This window comes from Danio rerio, chromosome 17, assembly GCF_052040795.2.
Source record: "Danio rerio strain M-AB ecotype USA chromosome 17, GRCz13ab, whole genome shotgun sequence".
NCBI lineage: Eukaryota > Metazoa > Chordata > Actinopteri > Cypriniformes > Danionidae > Danio > Danio rerio.
The window spans coordinates 26,500,630-26,520,054 of record NC_141037.1 but is presented as its reverse complement, the minus strand read 5'-3'; the positions used below and the strand labels follow the sequence as shown (position 1 = coordinate 26,520,054).

At 35.8% G+C, this 19,425-nt stretch overlaps 1 protein-coding gene and 1 long non-coding RNA gene across 11 annotated transcripts in view; one reads left to right on the top strand and one right to left on the bottom strand.

Annotated features, from left to right (window-relative positions):
- The first annotated feature begins 2,221 nt into the window (after positions 1-2,221).
- LOC108191553 (uncharacterized) lies at positions 2,222-5,430 on the top strand. 2 transcript variants are annotated; one of them, XR_015513407.1, is made up of 5 exons: positions 2,222-3,643; positions 3,944-3,998; positions 4,099-4,270; positions 4,717-4,857; positions 5,338-5,430. It is a non-coding gene; the product is annotated as an uncharacterized LOC108191553 (long non-coding RNA). The 2 variants fall into 2 exon arrangements; XR_015513406.1 differs by having other exon boundaries at positions 4,717-4,862.
- A 3,156-nt stretch (positions 5,431-8,586) lies between these two features.
- The window catches only part of dlgap2a (discs, large (Drosophila) homolog-associated protein 2a), a 249,872-nt gene continuing 239,033 nt past the window's right edge, over positions 8,587-19,425 (bottom strand). For all 9 annotated transcript variants that reach the window (XM_087290537.1, XM_087290539.1, XM_087290543.1 and 6 more), the window contains 5 exons: positions 17,632-17,717; positions 17,050-17,504; positions 14,370-14,461; positions 12,832-12,984; positions 8,587-11,275 (listed from right to left, as the gene is read on the bottom strand). In XM_087290537.1, coding sequence (XP_087146663.1) covers positions 11,075-11,275; positions 12,832-12,984; positions 14,370-14,461; positions 17,050-17,504; positions 17,632-17,717 — 987 coding nt within the window. In that variant the 3' untranslated portion in view covers positions 8,587-11,074. The remainder of the gene's footprint in view (positions 11,276-12,831; positions 12,985-14,369; positions 14,462-17,049; positions 17,505-17,631; positions 17,718-19,425) is intronic.

Sequence of the window (19,425 nt, the reverse complement as noted above, 5' to 3'; positions counted from 1 at the left end):
TTTGCGATTTATGACATGGCGCATTATCCTGCTGGAAGTAGCCATCAGAAGAGAGACACTGCTCGCTGCAGAGCCATTTGAGCAGAGCTGAGCTCCAGCGAGGGGGAGCATGAGCTCTCGCTCCTCCTCCTATAAGCTGTTTTAATGCGTACACCAACCCCACCCCTAACCCTACCCCCAGTGATATCACTTGTAGAAGAAGTGCAAGAAAGGAGGAGCGATAGCTCAAGCTCCCCCTCGCTGGAGCTCAGCTCTTCCCAAATGGCTCTGCAGTGAGCACCACTTGTCAGAAGATGGGTATGCTGTGGTCTTAAAGGGATGGACATGGTTAGCAACAATACTCTGGTATGCTGTGGCATTGACACAATGCTCAGTTGGTACTAATGGGCTCAAAGTGTGCCAAGAAAATATCCCCCACACCATCACACCACCACCACCAGCCTGAACCGCTGATACAAGCCAGGATGGATCCTGCCAAACTCTGACCCTACCATCGAATGTCACAGCAGAAATCAGACCAGGCAACATTTTTCCAATCTTCTATTGTCCAATTTTGGTGAGCCTGTGTGAATTGTAGCCTCGGTTTCCTGTTCTTAGCTGACAGGAGTGGCACCTGTTGTGGTCTTCTGCTTCCATCCGCCTCAAGGTTTGACATGTTGTGTGTTCAGAGATGTTCTTCTGCGTACCTCGGTTACTGTTGCTCTTCTATTAGCTTGAACCAGTCTGGCCATTCTCCTCTGACCTCTGGCATCAACGAGGCATTTGCACACACAGAATTGCTGCACACTGGAAATTCTGTCTACATGTCTAAATGCATTGAGTTGCTGCCTTGTGATTGACTGATTAGAAATTTGCGTTAATGTGCAATTGAAGAGGTGTACCCATTAAAGTGGCTTATAAGTGTATTTCGATTTGAAATAGAAAAGGGGCAAAAATATATACATTTGTCAAATTATTTAAGGCATCCATCCTATAAAAAAGACCACAATAAATGTTTAGAAATAGCAACAACAAAAAGTATTAAAGCCTAATAGCACAGAAGGGACTGTACTTTATTATAGCTGCTAAAGGTTTTATTATTTGACAGAAAGCACGAAGGAAAGGAAAAGGAAAGTTCACCCTATACATTTTTTAAAAAATAATTTACTCATCCTTCACTTGTCACAATCCTGTTTGAGATTCTTTCTTCTGTTCAACACAAAGAAGTTCTGACCACTATCAAAGTCAGTGGTTACAAGTTTCTAACATTTTTTAAAACATTTTCAAAAGCCACTTCCTGGGGTGGCAAACAGCAAAATTTCATTATTGGGTGAACTAGCAGTTAAACGAAGTTAGCTCATTCTACCAGCAGGGGTCATCATTGATTTATTGTAAATATGAATTAATTGGTGTGTATTTGAACAAAACAGAAGACAAATAGAAGATAAATATGTATAAATGTAAGATAAATATGAGATACTAAAAAACCTCAGTCTTCACATCCTGTTGTTTACTGATGCTTAGAACTATAATTTACATAACGAAGGTAGTAAATTTAATAGATTAAAAATATAGTGGTATCTTCCGGATTAAAGAAACTTCCTCAAATTGTGTTTCTGTAGACAGACCACAAGACAAAACTGCAAACCACACTTGTGCTAAGGATATCTGAGTTATAAAACTCAAACGTTTGGAAACACTGTTTTGGTCCGTGTAAGAAATTGAACTTTATTTACAACTTTATTAGCTTTAAAGGGGACCTATTATGCAAAAACCTGTTTTATAAGGGGTTTAAACAGTTGTGAGGCAACAGTTTGTGAATATAACCAGATTCTAATGGCCAAAATGTCTAAATTTCATTTTTATAATCACTCCATAAAAAGTCTGCAGAAACATTTTGTTTGACATCCTCCAGAGTCGAAAAGCCCCACCCATTAGGAGAAGTGCTGCAGCCTTCGATGAACATCCAAGTGGACGCACATGCGTGTGTAATTGGTGCCAATGTTTTATATCTTTATAAAATTAATCATTGTAAGTGTACATTACAACTTCTTAGTGCACCTCGGACTAAGATGTGGAATGTAGCTCGACTCAGTTTTGGAAAGAGGGCTGAAAGTACAATCTCATTTGAATTTAAAAGCGACAGTCACCAAAATGGAACAAAGTTAGTTTAGCAAAGACTTTGTAGCCGCCTGTTGCCCTCAGGGGGAATTCAAGCCGCTGGTGGGGGTTCCCAACTTGAACAAAAATAGCCTACAGGAATCCTGCAGGATTTTCATTTTTTTCTGCAGGAACCTGCTGGTATCCTGTAGGAATTATGAAATCCTGCAGGACAAATTGACAATATGTGCAGGCAATTCCTACAGGTTTTAGAATCATGCAGTACTTTTTGCAGGAATCCTGAAGGATTCATTTTTTTTCCCTTCATAAAAGCTGCTGTCCTGCAGGAATTCAAAAATCCTGTAGGACACATTAACAATATGTGCAGGAATTTCCTACAGGTTTTTACAATGGATCCAAGCAAGTGACAAATCCTGCAGGATTTTTATAATTCCTGCAGGACTTGCAGGAATTATTTGTTGTAATTGGAATGAAAGAAATTGTGTCACTTGTTTTTGGTAGCAATACAATATGAGTTATAACAGATAAACATTACAACAAACAAACAAAAAATAAGAAAATAAATACATAAATAAAGTATACAAATAGATTATAGGCAATTATAAAAATCAACCATTACACTAAACCATTCAAATTATGCATTTATGCAAACAAGCAAGCTGTACACTTTTACGTTTCATTTCTATACTTTTTTTCACTTATTAAAAATCTGTTTGGTTAGATGCAAAAAAAATAAAAATAAAAAAATAAATAAATAAAAAAACTGCAAGACCTGTCCTTGAGGTAGATATATGTTAAACGTATGTCTGTGCATTTTATGAGTTCAACAGAGTCTCTTCCTCTTTCTTTTAAAATGTTTGTTGCTGTTATCCTTTATTCTCTGTCTTTTTGACCTGAGCAACCTATTTTATTCTGTGTCCATTGCCTTTTTGTGGCAGCTGGGACTGGTGCCTCTTCATTTAAGTACACTTTTTACTCCATTTTTATTCTTTAAAAAGAAGCAGGTTAAGGTTATTGTTCAGGTGATTGGTAAACATAATGTGTTTTCTGCAATGTTAGAGTAAATTTAATTATTAAATTAATATAAACATTTGTTAAACATTTTAAATAAAATAAGATATAAATGCTAAATTGAAATTAGATAATACATTGCTGCCAATAATGTATAGGTCTATTTTATACACATAATATATTTACAATATTTTAAGTTAATAATGACTACTACTAATATATGTGTGTGTATTATTTGACAAAATGGACTAGACACATTAAAACAAACATTCTTATAAACAGATTTTTTCTTACAAAATAAATTATTTGTTTGTGGAATACGTGTGTTTTGATGAATCTGTGCTTTACAGATTTATACAGTCTTTCACGCTTAAAAAAGACGCTCCTTTTCGCCACCTACTGGCGTAACAGTGTAGTTTAAACTCCGGTAAAATGAATCATTCAGAGAAAAGATTCGATTCATTGAGATGACTCGCTTCACGTCGCCGATTCGAATGCACGTCAGTCAACTGTCACCAACCGTCTTCTGAAGGTAAAACACTTTTCTTAAGTTATTTTATCGTTAAAGTGCTCTAACAACTGCTCTGTTTTAATGTTAAATCAGTAAATTGTTTTGTAACACCAAAACAAATACCTACTTGATTTTTTAAGTCGAGATCACATTAACAATACTAGTACATTGCTAAATGTCTACTACCGCCCATCATATAAGAACTTAATTTAAAAAATGACTATATGAAAGGATATTTTTATCATTGTTAACATAACCAGTGTTTTATTTAGTATTTTTACTGCTTATAATTGATGCTAATATAGTTTTTTGTTACCTCAGAAATCATTTATCGCTGCGGCCGGACAGCAAACTGCTCTTTGGCAGGTACATTAAGGTAAAACTGTTGTCATGGATACAGTCAGCTGTAGCCATCAGAAATAATTGTGTGCATGTATGTGTGTGTTTATTTATGTCTATATATTTATCTATCTTAGAAAATGGGCAAAACATGAGTCCTAACATTAGTGGAATGGAAGGAGGAACCATCGACCTATGACATTATTGTTTCTAAAAAGAACCTACTGAAAACGAAATTTGAACCTGGGGATGTTGTGGATGTTGCCTATGAGGATGAAAGTTCACCAGCCACAGTTCTAGACATTAAAGGTAAAACGTACAGCAAACATCAAGACTTGTGATCATGAGTATTGGACAATAACCGGTTTCAAGGTTTATGTCTGTTTGGAAAAGTCATGGTTTTATAACCACCAATATTTTCTGCTATACCGTTTCCTAGGTATTTGTAAAGGTTTTTTATGTGTTGTAAAGAAATCTGTTTTTGAAACTAATGACGACAGCAGCAGTCAATGATTTATTTTAATTATTTAGCCTGACATGTTTGCCGTTCCAAAATATTTAAAATCTTTCCTAAAATATAATGTGTTTAAGTTGTTGTTTTTTACTCAGATGTTTAAAAATAAATTATTTTAGAGCAGTAATCACAATATTGTGATATTTTATCCAATGTTATCATACCAACAGAAACTTAAATCCTGCCCATGCTTTATCATGATTGAAGATAAGTATTTTCAACTTTATCTATTTCTCTTTAGAGAACAAAGAAACTCTCAGGAGGAGGATATTCAGAAGAGGGGAATTTACAGACGTAGTACAGAAGAAGTTTCCAAACGTACCAATAAAATTTATCAGAGCAGCAGTAAGGGGAAAAAGTAAATGATGAGCACAAGTTACAAGTAAGGTAATCATTTGTGCACGCACGCACGCACACACACACACGCACACACTTGTATGGACCCTTTTCACATTTGCGTGTTTTTTAGCAGCTGAAACCATCATAGTTGGTAAACTCCAAGCGCAGTGAATGAGAAAGAAAAACGACTTTTTTGACATTTGAAAACAATGTCAAATTTACTGTCCTGTCCCCATAGACACTTCATTAGATACTCCTCGCATTGTTTTTTTAATTTGACATAAAGATTGTATTATACATAAATGAATGTAAATGTACATAAGTTTGAAAAATCTAAATATTAAAAACTTTAAGGTATTTAAGATGCAGATGATCTTTAACAACACATCATAACAGTCTTGTGAAAAGGGTCCATTGGTTGTTTATGGGGATTCTTCATAGCTGTAATGTTTTTTATACTGTACAGACTGTATTCTGTATACTCTACCACTTACAGGACACTTTTTTTTCTTCTTTTTTTTAGGAAAATGGAGTAAACGCAGCCTGTTCATTGGATTCTGGTCTACTTTTTATTTTTATTTTTTTTAACAATTTTAATAAATAATTTGTGAAAATACATTGATTCATTGTGAAATTTGTCTAACTTTATGTCTTTTCTGCACAATAATCCTGCAGGAACTGTATATTTTATTAGACCTGTAGGATTGTAATTCCTGCAGGAACAATCCCTGCATAAATTTCCTTCATAAATCTCTTTCTTAAAATTTCCTTCACAAAATTCCTGCAGGTATTCCTACAGGAAAATGAGCTGGAAATCCTGTAGGATACCTGTATGAAATTCCTGCAGGATTCCTGTAGGCTATTTTTGTAAGGGGTTGCTTAGGAAACGTTTATGATAATATTCACTGAGAGTGAACATGCCTCTAAATATAAACTTTGTTAAGAAAAAAGAACACTAAATATAAATTGAATCAGTACATGAAAAACTTAAGTAGAAAGATGAACAAGAAAATGGTGTATTCTCAGTTATTGCGGCGATTTATCTCCTGCAAATGGGTCTGTGTGGATCTACAGCACGAAGATATAAGTGGCTGCTACAGGAGCCGTGAGCGCTACTGATGCTTGTATTGGCTGTTTACTCCCAAAAGTAATAAGGCTTATAACATGTATAAATACCAATGTCAAAACAACATGGTGGAAAGATTGTAGTGCTATTTAATCTGTTTTGATAAATGGAATTTCTTTTGAATCCGAATGAAAATATTTAGTCATAATTAGGCTATGCTTTGTCACAAATGCGGCGCTGGACTTATAAAACAAATCTGAGACAGCTCTGTTGGTAAAAGTTTTGTTGTAAATGTTGTGCAGAAACAATTCAAGATGACCCACGTAACTTGTTTCCTTCAAAAAATTTAATGACCGAAATATTTACAATGTATAATCATAGCAATAATCAAGTCGTGAAAAGAAACACAAATAATCCAGGTGACCCAAAACAAAGTGTCAAATTCATAACACAAATTAGTAACACAATTGAAACATTTCATGAGTACGTAAAAAATAAACTCAACCGATAGGTTTAACAGTAAACAACATTCAAAAAAGTGATTTGGAAAAGCAATGAAGCAGGTAAACCCACATTCAGCATCAGAATGGTGCATGCCACCCAAAAAAGAAAAGAAAAACAAAACAAAACAAAAACTCAACTCAACCAAAGAGGAAGAGCAGAAAAAGAGCTTTGCTTCAACAAAAGATCAATTATGTATTTATATTATATATATTTATATATAACTATTTATATAATTCTGTACAAATAATGAATATTTGGTATTATATTCACCCTTCATATAGATATGATATACAGTATAATAAATGAAAATATTCTCAGCTAAACAACTACCTTTCTCATATGTTAATTTCACTAAGATCTTTTCACATTCTGAGATTCAGGATTAATCCAGTCCCAAGAAAAAGATTCTCTACAGTAAGAAACCGAAAGCGGGGTGTCTTAGTCCAGTACCAAAGGCCCGCTGGCTGTTTTTCATATATACTGTGGTCTGGAGGGTAAATCCTTTCTTTTTGTTAAATACTGACATGATTTATTTTGATGGAAATCAATGGAGTAAATGTACATTTGAATAGATGTTTGTGAAAGCATATTTAAACAAAATGACCACCCAGTGCAACCCTTTCGAAAAAACAGAACCATCATACATCAAACAAAGTTTAGAAAGGACTCCATTGTTTTAAAAAATGGGACGTGAGCATTTTTTGATTTTCCAAATATTTGTTTAGAGGTCAGCTCACCGCAACGCTTTCAGACTGTCACGAAAATGGTAATGAAGATAAAGCATGGTGAAGAAGACACACGTGAGGATCTGTTAACAGCAGAAGCTGTTCAAACATGTGGCACATCAACATATTTGGCACATAAACACTGCCTGCATGTCTGGCATGTTTGCATATTGATAATTGAGCAAGTTAATCAGAAAGGACAGCTGCCACATTGCAGGACGGCATAATCACAACCATAATTACTCAAGATATAGAGAATAAACTTCAGAATAAAGAAAACGTGACTAAAGTAACCCATTAAGAATCAATAAATCAATTTGGCAAAACATTACATCAGCTGGTAATGCTTTGACATAAAGTTACACAAACTAAAATTCTACAGCTTTCATTAATCTTCAAATTATTTTGAAAAATATCTGGTAACAATAGTTTATGCACTGTGAACTAACATGAACTACTGAAACCACTGTATTTTTATTAACAAATGTTGTTAAAATATATATATATAGTTTAATATAGTTCATGTTAGCTATTGCATTAGACAATATTTGAAAGAGTTACCCATCAGTTTAATGTGTATTTCAACAGTCCGACAAGTTTGTAAGGCCTAGGAGAGTGGATTTCTGTAAACCCTGAGGGCCACGACTCAGAACTTTCAAATAATGATTAACAAGATAATCTATTAACACTTTCATTGATGTGAAATGAGAAGCAGAATGCCATATTGTCACTTTAGACGCTAAGTTTTAAGAAATTACTTCCCAAAATGTCCCAACAGCCAGAAGTCAGTTTCATCGATTACATGTGTCTCTTGAATGGAATGCTGTAATTGTGTTTAAACAATGACTTACAGCAGGAAGATACGGAGCAGTGACAAATTAAAAGAAAATATTTGCCTCTAACGATGAGCTTTTCTCAAGGTCATCTCGCAAAGGAAATTGAGAATATAAAGCTACAAGGAAGTGGAGTGGAAGTGATAAAACTAATCTCCTCTAATCTCTGGTCTTGTCTCCTTCAGTTGACACAGAGGCAAAAAAGGGTGGAAAGAGCGGATATAGCTTGACATCTGAAATGAAACGTAACCGTGCATGATGGGCACTGTAAGAAGATATGGTGAATTAAATATAGTAAAAAATGGCAAGAAAAAAGACTTTTAGGGGTTTTGAAACTGTTAGCAGTGACATTTACCTCAGGGCCTAAAATTAGCCTTTTGCCAGACTTGCCAATTACTTAAGAGAAAGTACCAAGCAAATAAACATGTTTTACCATTAAATGGTTCATTATTTCTTTGCAAAAAGGCAGATGTTTGGTAAACACACAGCTAAACAATGGATTATCACTACAATACTACTTAACAGTAGGTAATAATTAGGTTTATTTTAGTATTGTATAATAATATAAACTATTTAAAGGGGACCTATGATGAAAAACTATTTTTGTAAGCCGTTTGAACGGAACTGTCTGTATGTATAGTGAGTCCACAGTCATATTGGAGTGACAGAAACACAATAAGTCTCTATTTAAAAATTTCCTGACATTAAAATAAAATCCAAATCGCAGTGATTTTGAGGCCCACCACAATGTGACGTAGGAGTGCGGTTTTTCCCGCCCACCAATTGATTGACAGGCGCCATGTTTCTATAATAACACGTATACACATGTCCACAGAACATTTTGTTTGGCAAATAAACTAGGATTAATTTTTTTAAGTTTTATAAGATTAAAAGATTTTTATAACTGAGTATGTTTGCAATAAAGACAGTCGAATTGCTGTAATTCTTAACCACTATAATCACCACGGCTGCATGGTGTCAGTAAATGCTAATATGTGTGGGTATGAGTGTACTACAAAAGGCATTTGTGCAAGACTCATCATTTCAGAAAGGCTTGAAAAAACTCTACTACAAATACATTAAATAAACTTAATTGCCATTTTTGACCAATGAGCTGTATTTCAGCTTCATCAGACTCTGTCTCTGTCACTGACTGCTGTCTATCTGAGGCGCATGATGAGAAGCAGACATGCATGTGGTAACAGTGGGCGGGGAAAAGCAGCTCATTTGCTTTTAAAGCTACAGGCTACAAAATCAGCTACAATGTATTGAGACACCAAACTGGGCAGATTCTGGGGGCTATAATAAATAATCTGATGGGTATTTTGAGCTGAAACTTTACATACATATTCTGGAGACACCAAAGGCTTTTCTTAGATCTTGCAAAAGAGGTAAATAAGGTGCCATTTAAATGCGTATTTTAAGCAACTCATACACACAGCACTTGCAAATGCTGAAACACTGAAAACATTGCTATTGTGAGCTGCTCACGAGATCACAGTGCTGCGTTTCTAATTACATTTATTTCATTACAGCACAGTTATTATTACAATTTAAAAATAGTGCTAAACCACATTGTTCTTTGACATTGTAAAAATAAAAAAATGCAAAAATGGCAGATATCATTTACTGCGCAACTAATTTTTTGCTTTCATTTGGCACTTGGCAGGTGTTAATTTTAGGCCCCACTTTTTACGCTTCATATTACAGAACAAGTGTTAGAGCTGAACTGCTGGACGTCAAACAGGAAGTGGTATCATTAGTGAAGCACTTCGATGAAAAACAATTTTAAATTAAATAAATCCAACAATTGTATAACAAGTCAAAGTTGGCTAACCTTTGGTTATGATCATGTAATATAATCAACCATTCTCTGTACTGCAGTCACCTTTTTGTACAAATGCCTTCAAACTGACTTGAGAACAGTTTGATTATACTATTAAATCATTCTCACAGATGTGCAGTCTTACAGAAAAACCATCCATCACCAACCAGCAAGTGATCAAGATAATAATGGGTACACCGACATCTCCTTCAGCCCAGACAGAATCATTGATTCTTTGTCAAGACGTACAGAAAGGACATAAAAAGCATATTTTTGTGCAGAGAACATGGGTCAGACATTTGATAACAGCAGATTGAGAGAAAAACTGTTCAATAAAATAAATACAAACCGATGAATGGCCAAATGAGGCTGCAGAAATGAAACATTCAGAGACGTGAAATGACAAATCGATAGTCACACAAATCCTTGCAATTCAACTGCAACAATATCTTTTAGAACTTCATTTCCCTTGGAAATACATACAAACACACATTTAGAAGAAAGTGCAAAATGCATTTTTGAACCTTTACATTGTTGATTTTAGGTTTGAAGCAATTGCACCCAAAAACATACAGCAGCTCCTCTAGAATGACAATCCATCAGCATTATATCTGTAAGTACGAGAATAATAAAAACTGATCTCTTGATCTGACAGCGTAAACCCTCATTCTGAGATTGAAGTTACTCCATAACAGTGTAATGTGACTTTTTTTTTTTTAAAGGCTGTGACTGTCCGTTCTGGCAAGCGGCTTCAGTCTGAAATGTATGATTGAGGTATTTCAGCACTGGCACAATGCTAACAAGAGACAAAAATACCACGAACGTCACTAAAAAAACTGAACTACGATAATGGAGGGAGAGAAATTAAATGCAAATGAAACCAAACAGGATACAAACTAAATACTTTTCTTCAATCCAATGAAAACAAATGAAAACTTTAGATTTGAGGCCTCAAAATGTGAATTTTCAACTTTGAAAGTGCTAAACGGATGTCATAAAGACACAAACAAAGAGAATATCAAATTGAATGTGTTTCTCAGCTGTGATTAAAGCTTATATGTGAAGTTTTGCTTCGTCAGGCAACACTGTTGTCATGAGGGCCTACAATTGCGATATGTTGTGCAATATGTTTTATTGTGGGGAAGTGTGAGTCTCCCTTAATAGGGAAACTTCACATAGATGTAACAGGCAGTTCGGAAACCAGGTATACAAAAACCTTAACCCTTGTCTCGGACGATTAGCCTGATGATTGTGTCATGGTATTGAAAATGATGTTGACGATATGATAAAGCTGTTCCCTGTGTCTCTCAAAGTCGTGTTTGGGCCTCTGGTATATAGATCTCGATGCTGTCGGCTCGCTCTGATGCTGAGTTTTGGCGGAATGAAGCTGCGCGTTTGGCTGCCATGAGGCGCCGTCGTGCCTCTATTCTCTGACGGTCTGGGAGATCCAAAGATTTTTCCCTTGTCACACTCTTACGTAATGTCTTCTTTGGTACTGGCGGCGGGAGCTAAAACAAGCAATATCCAAACACAGGATAAGAATGTACACATACTGTGGTCACTTTTTCATTGCAATTTAGGTAATATCTGAATTGCAATTAAAAATGGATTTGTACTGCAATAGTGTTTTTTATTATTATTTAATAATAGCTGTTTTCTAGTTTAATATGTAAAATGTTATGACTGATTCCTATAATGGTAAAATGGAATTTTAAGAAGATTTTGAATCTTAATTATATATTTTAAAACAATGATTCTTTTTATAATATCTAAAAAAACACATAATTATTGTGTTCATTTATTTTGAGAAAAAAAAAATTGTTACATTTTTAAAATTAAAGTAGTAATAACAATAAATTAAGTATTATTACATGTAACTAACCATACATCTAATCCTCATCATAACTACACAGTAAGCACTTACTTAAAGGGGTGGTCCAAAGTGTATTTTTAAGGCTTGGTTGTGTTTATAAGATGCAAAGCAATGTAAGCTCATGCTTCGTTTGTAAATATATCTTGCTTTGATTATATAAAGCTACTGTACTCAGCTAATATGAAAATGACTGTCATATTTTCTAGTTCCTCTGAAAGGCTGAACAGCCACATAGAGAGACAATGCAGCGCTGGTGAAGATTGGGAAGGTTTACAAGGGTTTGACAAAAAAATTTGAATTTGTAAATTGTAAGCGGTGCCAAACAGCATTTCTAATTGTTAACATCCATGTTTATGTCCTTGCTGCAACATAGCACTAACACTAGATACTATGCATGTAACAGTTCAATTTTAACAAATAAAAAAACAGGTTGTGGCTCACAATCCACAGCTTCGTCCATTATGATTGGAGCTGATTCTTCTTTGAGGAGTTATAATCAAATCCAGTACTGAACTGGGAGACATTCTAGAAGCTGTCCTTTGTCAAATGCTAGCTATATATTTTTTATAATTCTCTGGAACCTAATTCAAATTAAATTGTAAGCACTTCTCTCTTTGTGTCGTGTCCCTTGGAAGCCCAAATACAGAAACAGAAGAAGCTCTATGAAAATAGCAGCATTTGGATGGCATTTTAGCTTTCACTGCTATTACATGGCAGCACATCTGGCCATGGCCCTTTTGTGTGCGGGGTGTATGTGCATGGTAAATGGGCGTAGCCTGAAGCATTTGTGATCTCAATAACCTAGATGTATTTTTTTGTAGTCCTCAAACTTTGTTTGCTGTGGGCTTTGCCATGCTAACTTTGTAAAAGCCAATGTCTCCCTTTGCACTGAATTTTGAGCATCTTACATTCAGAGATGTTGTTTATGTTCATTCAGCTACATTACACATCAACTAAAGTTTAAAATATGATATCTTAGTGGACCACACCATCAAGTAATTAGTTAAAATGACTGAGTAAATACAGACTCAAGCACACTGTTATAAATAAAGTATAACCAAAAAATCCTATAGACTCCAACTTTTTGAACAGCAGTTGTACAACATTTCTTTTATATGTATAGTGTGGAGCACGGAATCAGGTTTGATGGCAATTATGACTAGGATGATCCTGCACCTAGTCGGCTCTCACCTTCTTTACTGGGCTGTCAATAAGCCTCCAATCATTGGACTTGATCTTTTGCAGCTCATTGAACTTGGAGGTAACATCATCGATGGAGAGCTGCAGCAGGTCCCAGAACCCGGCAAGGTCCTGAGAAGTGGGCCGAGGCATGGCACTGGGGTCCTGCAACACAACCCAACATCTATAACACAATACTAGATAATTAAAATATGAATACTAAACATAACTGAATAGAAATCCCATTAACAAATAAAATCACACCTTATTTAAGTACAATTCTCTGTATTAGCAAAATATTAACTATATTTTTTGTTCGCCACAATAAAATTATTAATAGTTATTAATATAGTAGTTGGGTAGGATGAGAGATTTAGAATAGAAATCATGCAGAATATGTACTTTATAAGAACTAATAAACAGCCAATATCTTATAATAGCCAGAATATAAACTATTATAGTTAATAGTGACAACTGGTACTTCAACTAACATGTTATCATAAATAAATAATAACACACTGAATGCAACACTACATCATGTATTTGCTAAATTCTTTCTAAAATTGTTAATCATTTTCTAAATGTCAAGGTCACTGCTTTGTCGTATTTGTGACCCTAGACCACAAAACGAGTCATAAGAGTTCATCATGTCAAAACTGATATTTATACATTACCCTAAAGCAAAATGAACAAGCTCTTTTCGTTAATGTATGCTTTGTTAGGCTAGGACAATATTTGGCAGAGAAACCTTTTGAGAATCTGGAATGTAAGGGTTAAAAAAATAATTATTGAGAAAACCACCTTTAAAGATTCGCTAAAACCAATGTTTAGCAAAGCTCTTTACTAATTAAAAATGAAGTTTTGATATATTCACAGCAGGCAATTAACAAAAATCTTTATGGAAGATAATCATAACTTAATATTCTTTATTTATACATATAATTTTATGCCATTCTGAAAAAGCTATTTCAAAAATATATATTTGTAAAACATATTAAATATTTTCTGTAAAATATATTCTGATAAAGACCAAAAGCTTTGCCCTTTCACCCATAATAAGAGAATTTTGGCTATTCATTAAAGAATTTGGGTTGAAATTTACAAAAACTTCAATTTGACAACTGAAGTGCAACTGTATTTGATGCAATAACTATATTTATATCACTTGTTGCCATTTCATAAATCTGTGTGTTGCCAAATCAACCACTGTGAGTGTTTGCTTTGAACAGTGGAGCATTTTATTCATGAGGATTTAGGCTGTTTTCTAAAGCGCTGCTCAACTGCGTTTGCCTCCGTACTTGGTCATTTGTTTTCTCTGCATGCCCGACTCAGATCAGCTGATGTGCTGTTGTGTATCATATTTAATGAATGTGACAGCAGAACAAAAGGCCGTCAACGACACCATTATTACTCCAGCACAGAACACCCCTGTGGAGGAGAGCGGCTGAGCATCTGGGGAAGAGCTGCAGAGAGTACAAAGCCTAGCAAAATAGCACAAACAGAACACATACTTGTGCACAAATTGGCATGTGTGCATTGATGTCACTTACTAGGTTTTGCTGGCAAAGCCAATAAAATTGCTGGAATTTCTGGGACATCAGGAGCTGCGCGCTTCCTACAGCACTCCGGATCTTCCCCAGGACTAACACACAAACAGAGAAAAAAGATAAATATGTAATAAGCATCTACTGAAAAACTTTCTGCAGGTCATAAAGTGTCTGTAAACTCATGTGAACTTTCAGATGAAATTATAATGTAACTGATCATGTGATACAATTCTAACATTTAGGGCCCTATCATACATCCGGTGCAATAAGGCGCAAGGTGTGTTTGGCGCGATTTGTTGCTATTTTCAGACCAGTGCAACCATAATTTTTCACATTTTGCGTCACGTTGTTTAAATAGCTAATTCATTTGCACCACTTTGTGGACTCATGGGTGTGCCGGTCTATAAAGGAGGTGTTTTAAGGAGCTTGAATGAAAAAGACTGCGCCACTGACCAACTGAAGACTGGCTTAAAGTTCAGCACAGAGTTTGTTAGTTATGCGCCTATTCAGGTTCAAACGCTTACACATGAATTAATATACACAGAATGTTAAGCAACAAACAAATATCTTTACATATGAAAAAAAAAATAGGATTAAAATGTTACAAATATTATTATTTTCTGCATAAATATAAAAACCACTGCCTCCCTGCCTTCTTCATGTCAGGGGGCTTCTCTGTTTATTCATGACAATTTGCATTTTTATTATAATGTTATTATTAGCAGTATTATTTATTTTATGCATATTTATATTTGTTTAATAAATACAAGTTTAGATTTGTCCATCTATCTGGGTTTGGAGACATATGCATCACCATATGGGGCAAATCTTTGCGCTTAGCAAACTAAATTAAATATGTAGGCTAATGGATGTCTTCAGTGGAGTGGGTACAACACCGTTTCCTTACTTCATAAAAATAAGGGATGAGGTAAAGAGTAAAATTAAAGTAAAGAGGCCAAATGTAGGGAGCTCATTCATATCCTCGCAATGCAGATGGTTTCCACTTACAAAGTTTGCCATGCAAATGTGCCATGGTGCGACGCAACTGACTCTTAAAGGAAATGTGAGATAAGACTCTGATTGGTTTCATGCATGTTATGCTCAAAACACATCCATAACTCATAAAGAGAATAAGTTCAACCTGGGCTGCAAAGCGTATTTTTCCATCCTTATAATAGCAAAAAATAGATTTGGATACGCCCTTAATGCTTTTGCACCATGTGCTTAATACTTTGCGCCTAGATCATTAAAATAGAGCTCTTTCTATTTGTAATCACATTACAGTACAGTACATATTTAAAATGATCAAAGCTACAACTGACTAACAGCGGCAGTAAATTTGTTATACTTTTTAGACTTTGCCTTATCCTCTAAATTTAAAGAGAAACAACAAGTACATTAGAAAGATGATTGAGGGATGATATGACACTGAAGATGAAAGTAAAATGCTGCAAAGCTATTTTACAAGCATCAAAGGATAATGGCAACATTGACTACTGAGAAGAATGCTCCTCATCAAATTCAATATACTATGTACTCAGAACATAAGTGGAATCCTTCATTTTAGAGTTGATTATAAAGTTTTGATAATATTTGTTAAAGATCTACATTTCCTTGCTCCACAGTACCATGTTGAAAAAAAGATCACCACACAAAAATGTATTCATTCATTCATTCATTTTCTTTTCGACTTAGTCCCTCTATTAATCTGGGGTCGCCACAGCGGAATGAACCACCAACTTATCCAGCATATGGTTTACGCAGCAAATGCCCTTCCAGTAGCAACCTATCACTGGGAAACATCCATACGTACTCATACACATGTACATTATGGTCAATTTTAGCTTACCCAATTCACCTGTACCACATGTCTTTGGACTGTGGGGGAAACCGAAGCACCGGAAGGAAGCACACATAAACACAGGGAGAACATGCAAACTCCACACAGAAATGCCAACTGACTCAGCCAAGGCTCGAACCAACTTCCTTCTTGCTGTAAGGCGATCGTGCAACCCACTGCGCCACCACATCCTCCTTTCCACACAAGAATCATGGTTGAAAATCAAAGGTAAGCAAGCTTTTTCTGTGGCTTCCCAACATTTCTGGAATAGTCATCCAGTTCTTTTATATATGTTAAAATACATCTGGCATCGAGTTGCCACTTGGTGTTGGGTCATTGCATTGTGATGGAGATTGTGGAACTGTTGGGTTCCAGCATTTGGGGCTACTTTTAAGTATAAGTAACCATACTTGATAATACTCACTTCACTTGTGGTTTGTGTTTGAGTTACTTTTTGACATTTTAAAGAACTTTGGTCAATGTAAAGGGTGATATAATATAATTTATAATTAAATTTGCTCATTTTAATACTCCCCAACACAAGTGATCAGACTCTACTGCATTTTTTCACACTCATTGCTATTCATTGTCTCTGATGTTTAGAGCCTCGGTGTGTCTCTCAGCTCTTTGCCATGGAAACCTGACAGATGTTGACAGACATAATTGCTCACATGGCAGCGCTCTCAGCATGAGCCTTTAATAACCACAACATTTCACGGTTAAATGTGACACTTCTTTGGATTCATACCTGCCACTTTGAAACCTGGAGCCAAACTCTCCACCAAACAAATTTTATAATAAAAAGATTTAACGGCTCATAGAAGCGGAGCTGCGTTAACTCACTTTCCTCTGACAGATCGTTCTCCTCCGCCTCTCCCTCTAGCTCTTTGCACCATCCCTCCATCTTTTTGGTCTCCGTGTGGAGCAGCTGCATGAACCAGCTTCCGTCTCTCCTGCAGGAGGGTGACGCTCTCCCTGAATCCGACGGTTGGGGTGGTGTTACTGTAACAGCCACAGTGGCAATGGGCTCCCGCGGCGAGGGCTCCAGCCAGGGCTCGGGGCTCCGTTGGGGACTCGGGGGCTCCGTGGGGGTGCGATAATCCTCACGGTAGCTGAAGAGACCCTGTGTGCGGACGGTCCTGACGGCTCCATACTGCGTTGGAGTGCTGGGCTCGCTGTGACGCTGGAAACCTCCACCAAACTGAAGGCCTTTATCCTCCATTAAAGGGAAACCCTCCAACTCTAGGTCAGCCTGAACAGCGGCGGTGACACTGTTGGAGCGCTTAAACCGGCCCTGTCTGTGTGAGAGAGAGGCAGACCTCCAATGAAACCAACAACATTTCATACTCAGCTGGTGTTTCTGTGTAACATCTCACACACCCTTCACACATAGAGGTAAAACAGAGGCAATGGGGCAGTATTTACCGTCTCTCGTCCTCTACTTGAATCCCAACAGACTGATACTCTCGAGAGCCTTTGCTTTCACACTCTGAATCAGTTGCTGCTTCCACCTGAAATGAAAACACAGACTGACCATGTGCAAAGGTATATTATTGCAAATATGTGACCCTACATAACAAAACCTTTCGTTGCACGGGTATATATTGGCAATAGCCAAAAATGTATTATGGGGCAAAATTACAGATTTTATGTTTCTTTTATGCCAAACATTGTCAATTTTATAATTTCCCTCCATACATACAGCATATCATAATAACATTTTTGATTAGTGATGTGTATTGCCAAGGATTTCTTTGAGACAACTTTAAATGTGATTTTCAAATAGTTGTTTCTCAGCCAAATATTATTTTTATATTGAAATATTTTGTCTAAGTCTATGGAAAGCGTACTTATCCAGCTTTTAGGTGATGTGTAAATCTCAATTTCAAAACATTGACACTGGTTTCTGTAGACCTGAGTCACATATTTCTTCATTTTGCATTATAAATGTATTATTGTTTCAAACTCATTTGAACCATTCTTATATTTTGGACACATTACAGTTATATTAAAGGCTATAGTTAACAGCTAAGCCCAACACTGATTACATGAAATGTGACATGTTCATTCATGTTTATTTCATGCTAATAAATACAAGTAAAAGTTGAAGGAATGATATGATTACTTGTGCTGCAGAGTAATCTGATATGCCACATCAAATCAGCAAAAACTACGGTATTACAAAACATAATATGAACAGAATGTGAAATTTGAAGGTTTTCTTAAATAAATGTTGTTCTATTTATACACTCATAAAACAAATGTTTAATATTAATTCATCAATTATACATTAAAATAAACATAAGATAAAATAAATATCTAGAGGCCTGACAAATAAGTATCCCTATACAACATAAACAAAGATTAAAATTGACTTCACTCTGCCAAAATTTTCATTATTTAAAATATTTTGTTCTCCAGATTTTCTAAATCCATAATCTTCATTTTTAAATGGGTGCTTTGCTTTACCAAAAAAGTATCACGATTTGCTTAAAGAGCCACTATTATGGGTTTTTGAAAATGAGCTTCCATGCAGTGTGTAACACAGCTCTAAGTGAATGAACACATTCAGCTGAGGTTTTAATCTGAAAGTGCATCGTGTCTAAAACTATTGATTCTTTAACGAAAAAGTCGACTCGGAGTGAAATAAATGAACCATGTTAGTACGGATCTTTTGCTTAAACGCATCAACGTCGATACGGTACATAACCAAATTTGAAGTGCTGGATCTGGTAAAACATGAACGTGCCTTTTTCCTTCAGACACTAGCGGAACACGGGGGATCACGGGACTGATCATGACATGAAAACATCAATCACTGACAGATGGAGATTCAGCTGCAAAGGCTAAAGGGTTAAAGCAGGCCCGGATTAGCTAATCGTGAGGACCGGGAGAATTCCCGGTGGGCCGGTCCGTTTTTTGGCCACAAGGGCCGGTGTCCCTAGCTCCAGAATCTGTTGCTCTCAGCAGTCACACTTTTTAAAAATAATTTATTTATTTACTTTACCACAGTCTTCTTATTCATTATTTTACCGCAGCTCTACTCTTTTTATCTATTTCTCACAGCCTCGTGGGCAAGATGCAGCCTGCAGGTTAATGATGATATGGTGGTTAGCACGTTAGGTTATGACGCCACCGACCCGGGTTTGATCCTCGTCTGAGTAATTTATTTTTTTCATTTTTATTGTTAAGACATATAATACTGTTAGGGTTGTTGAA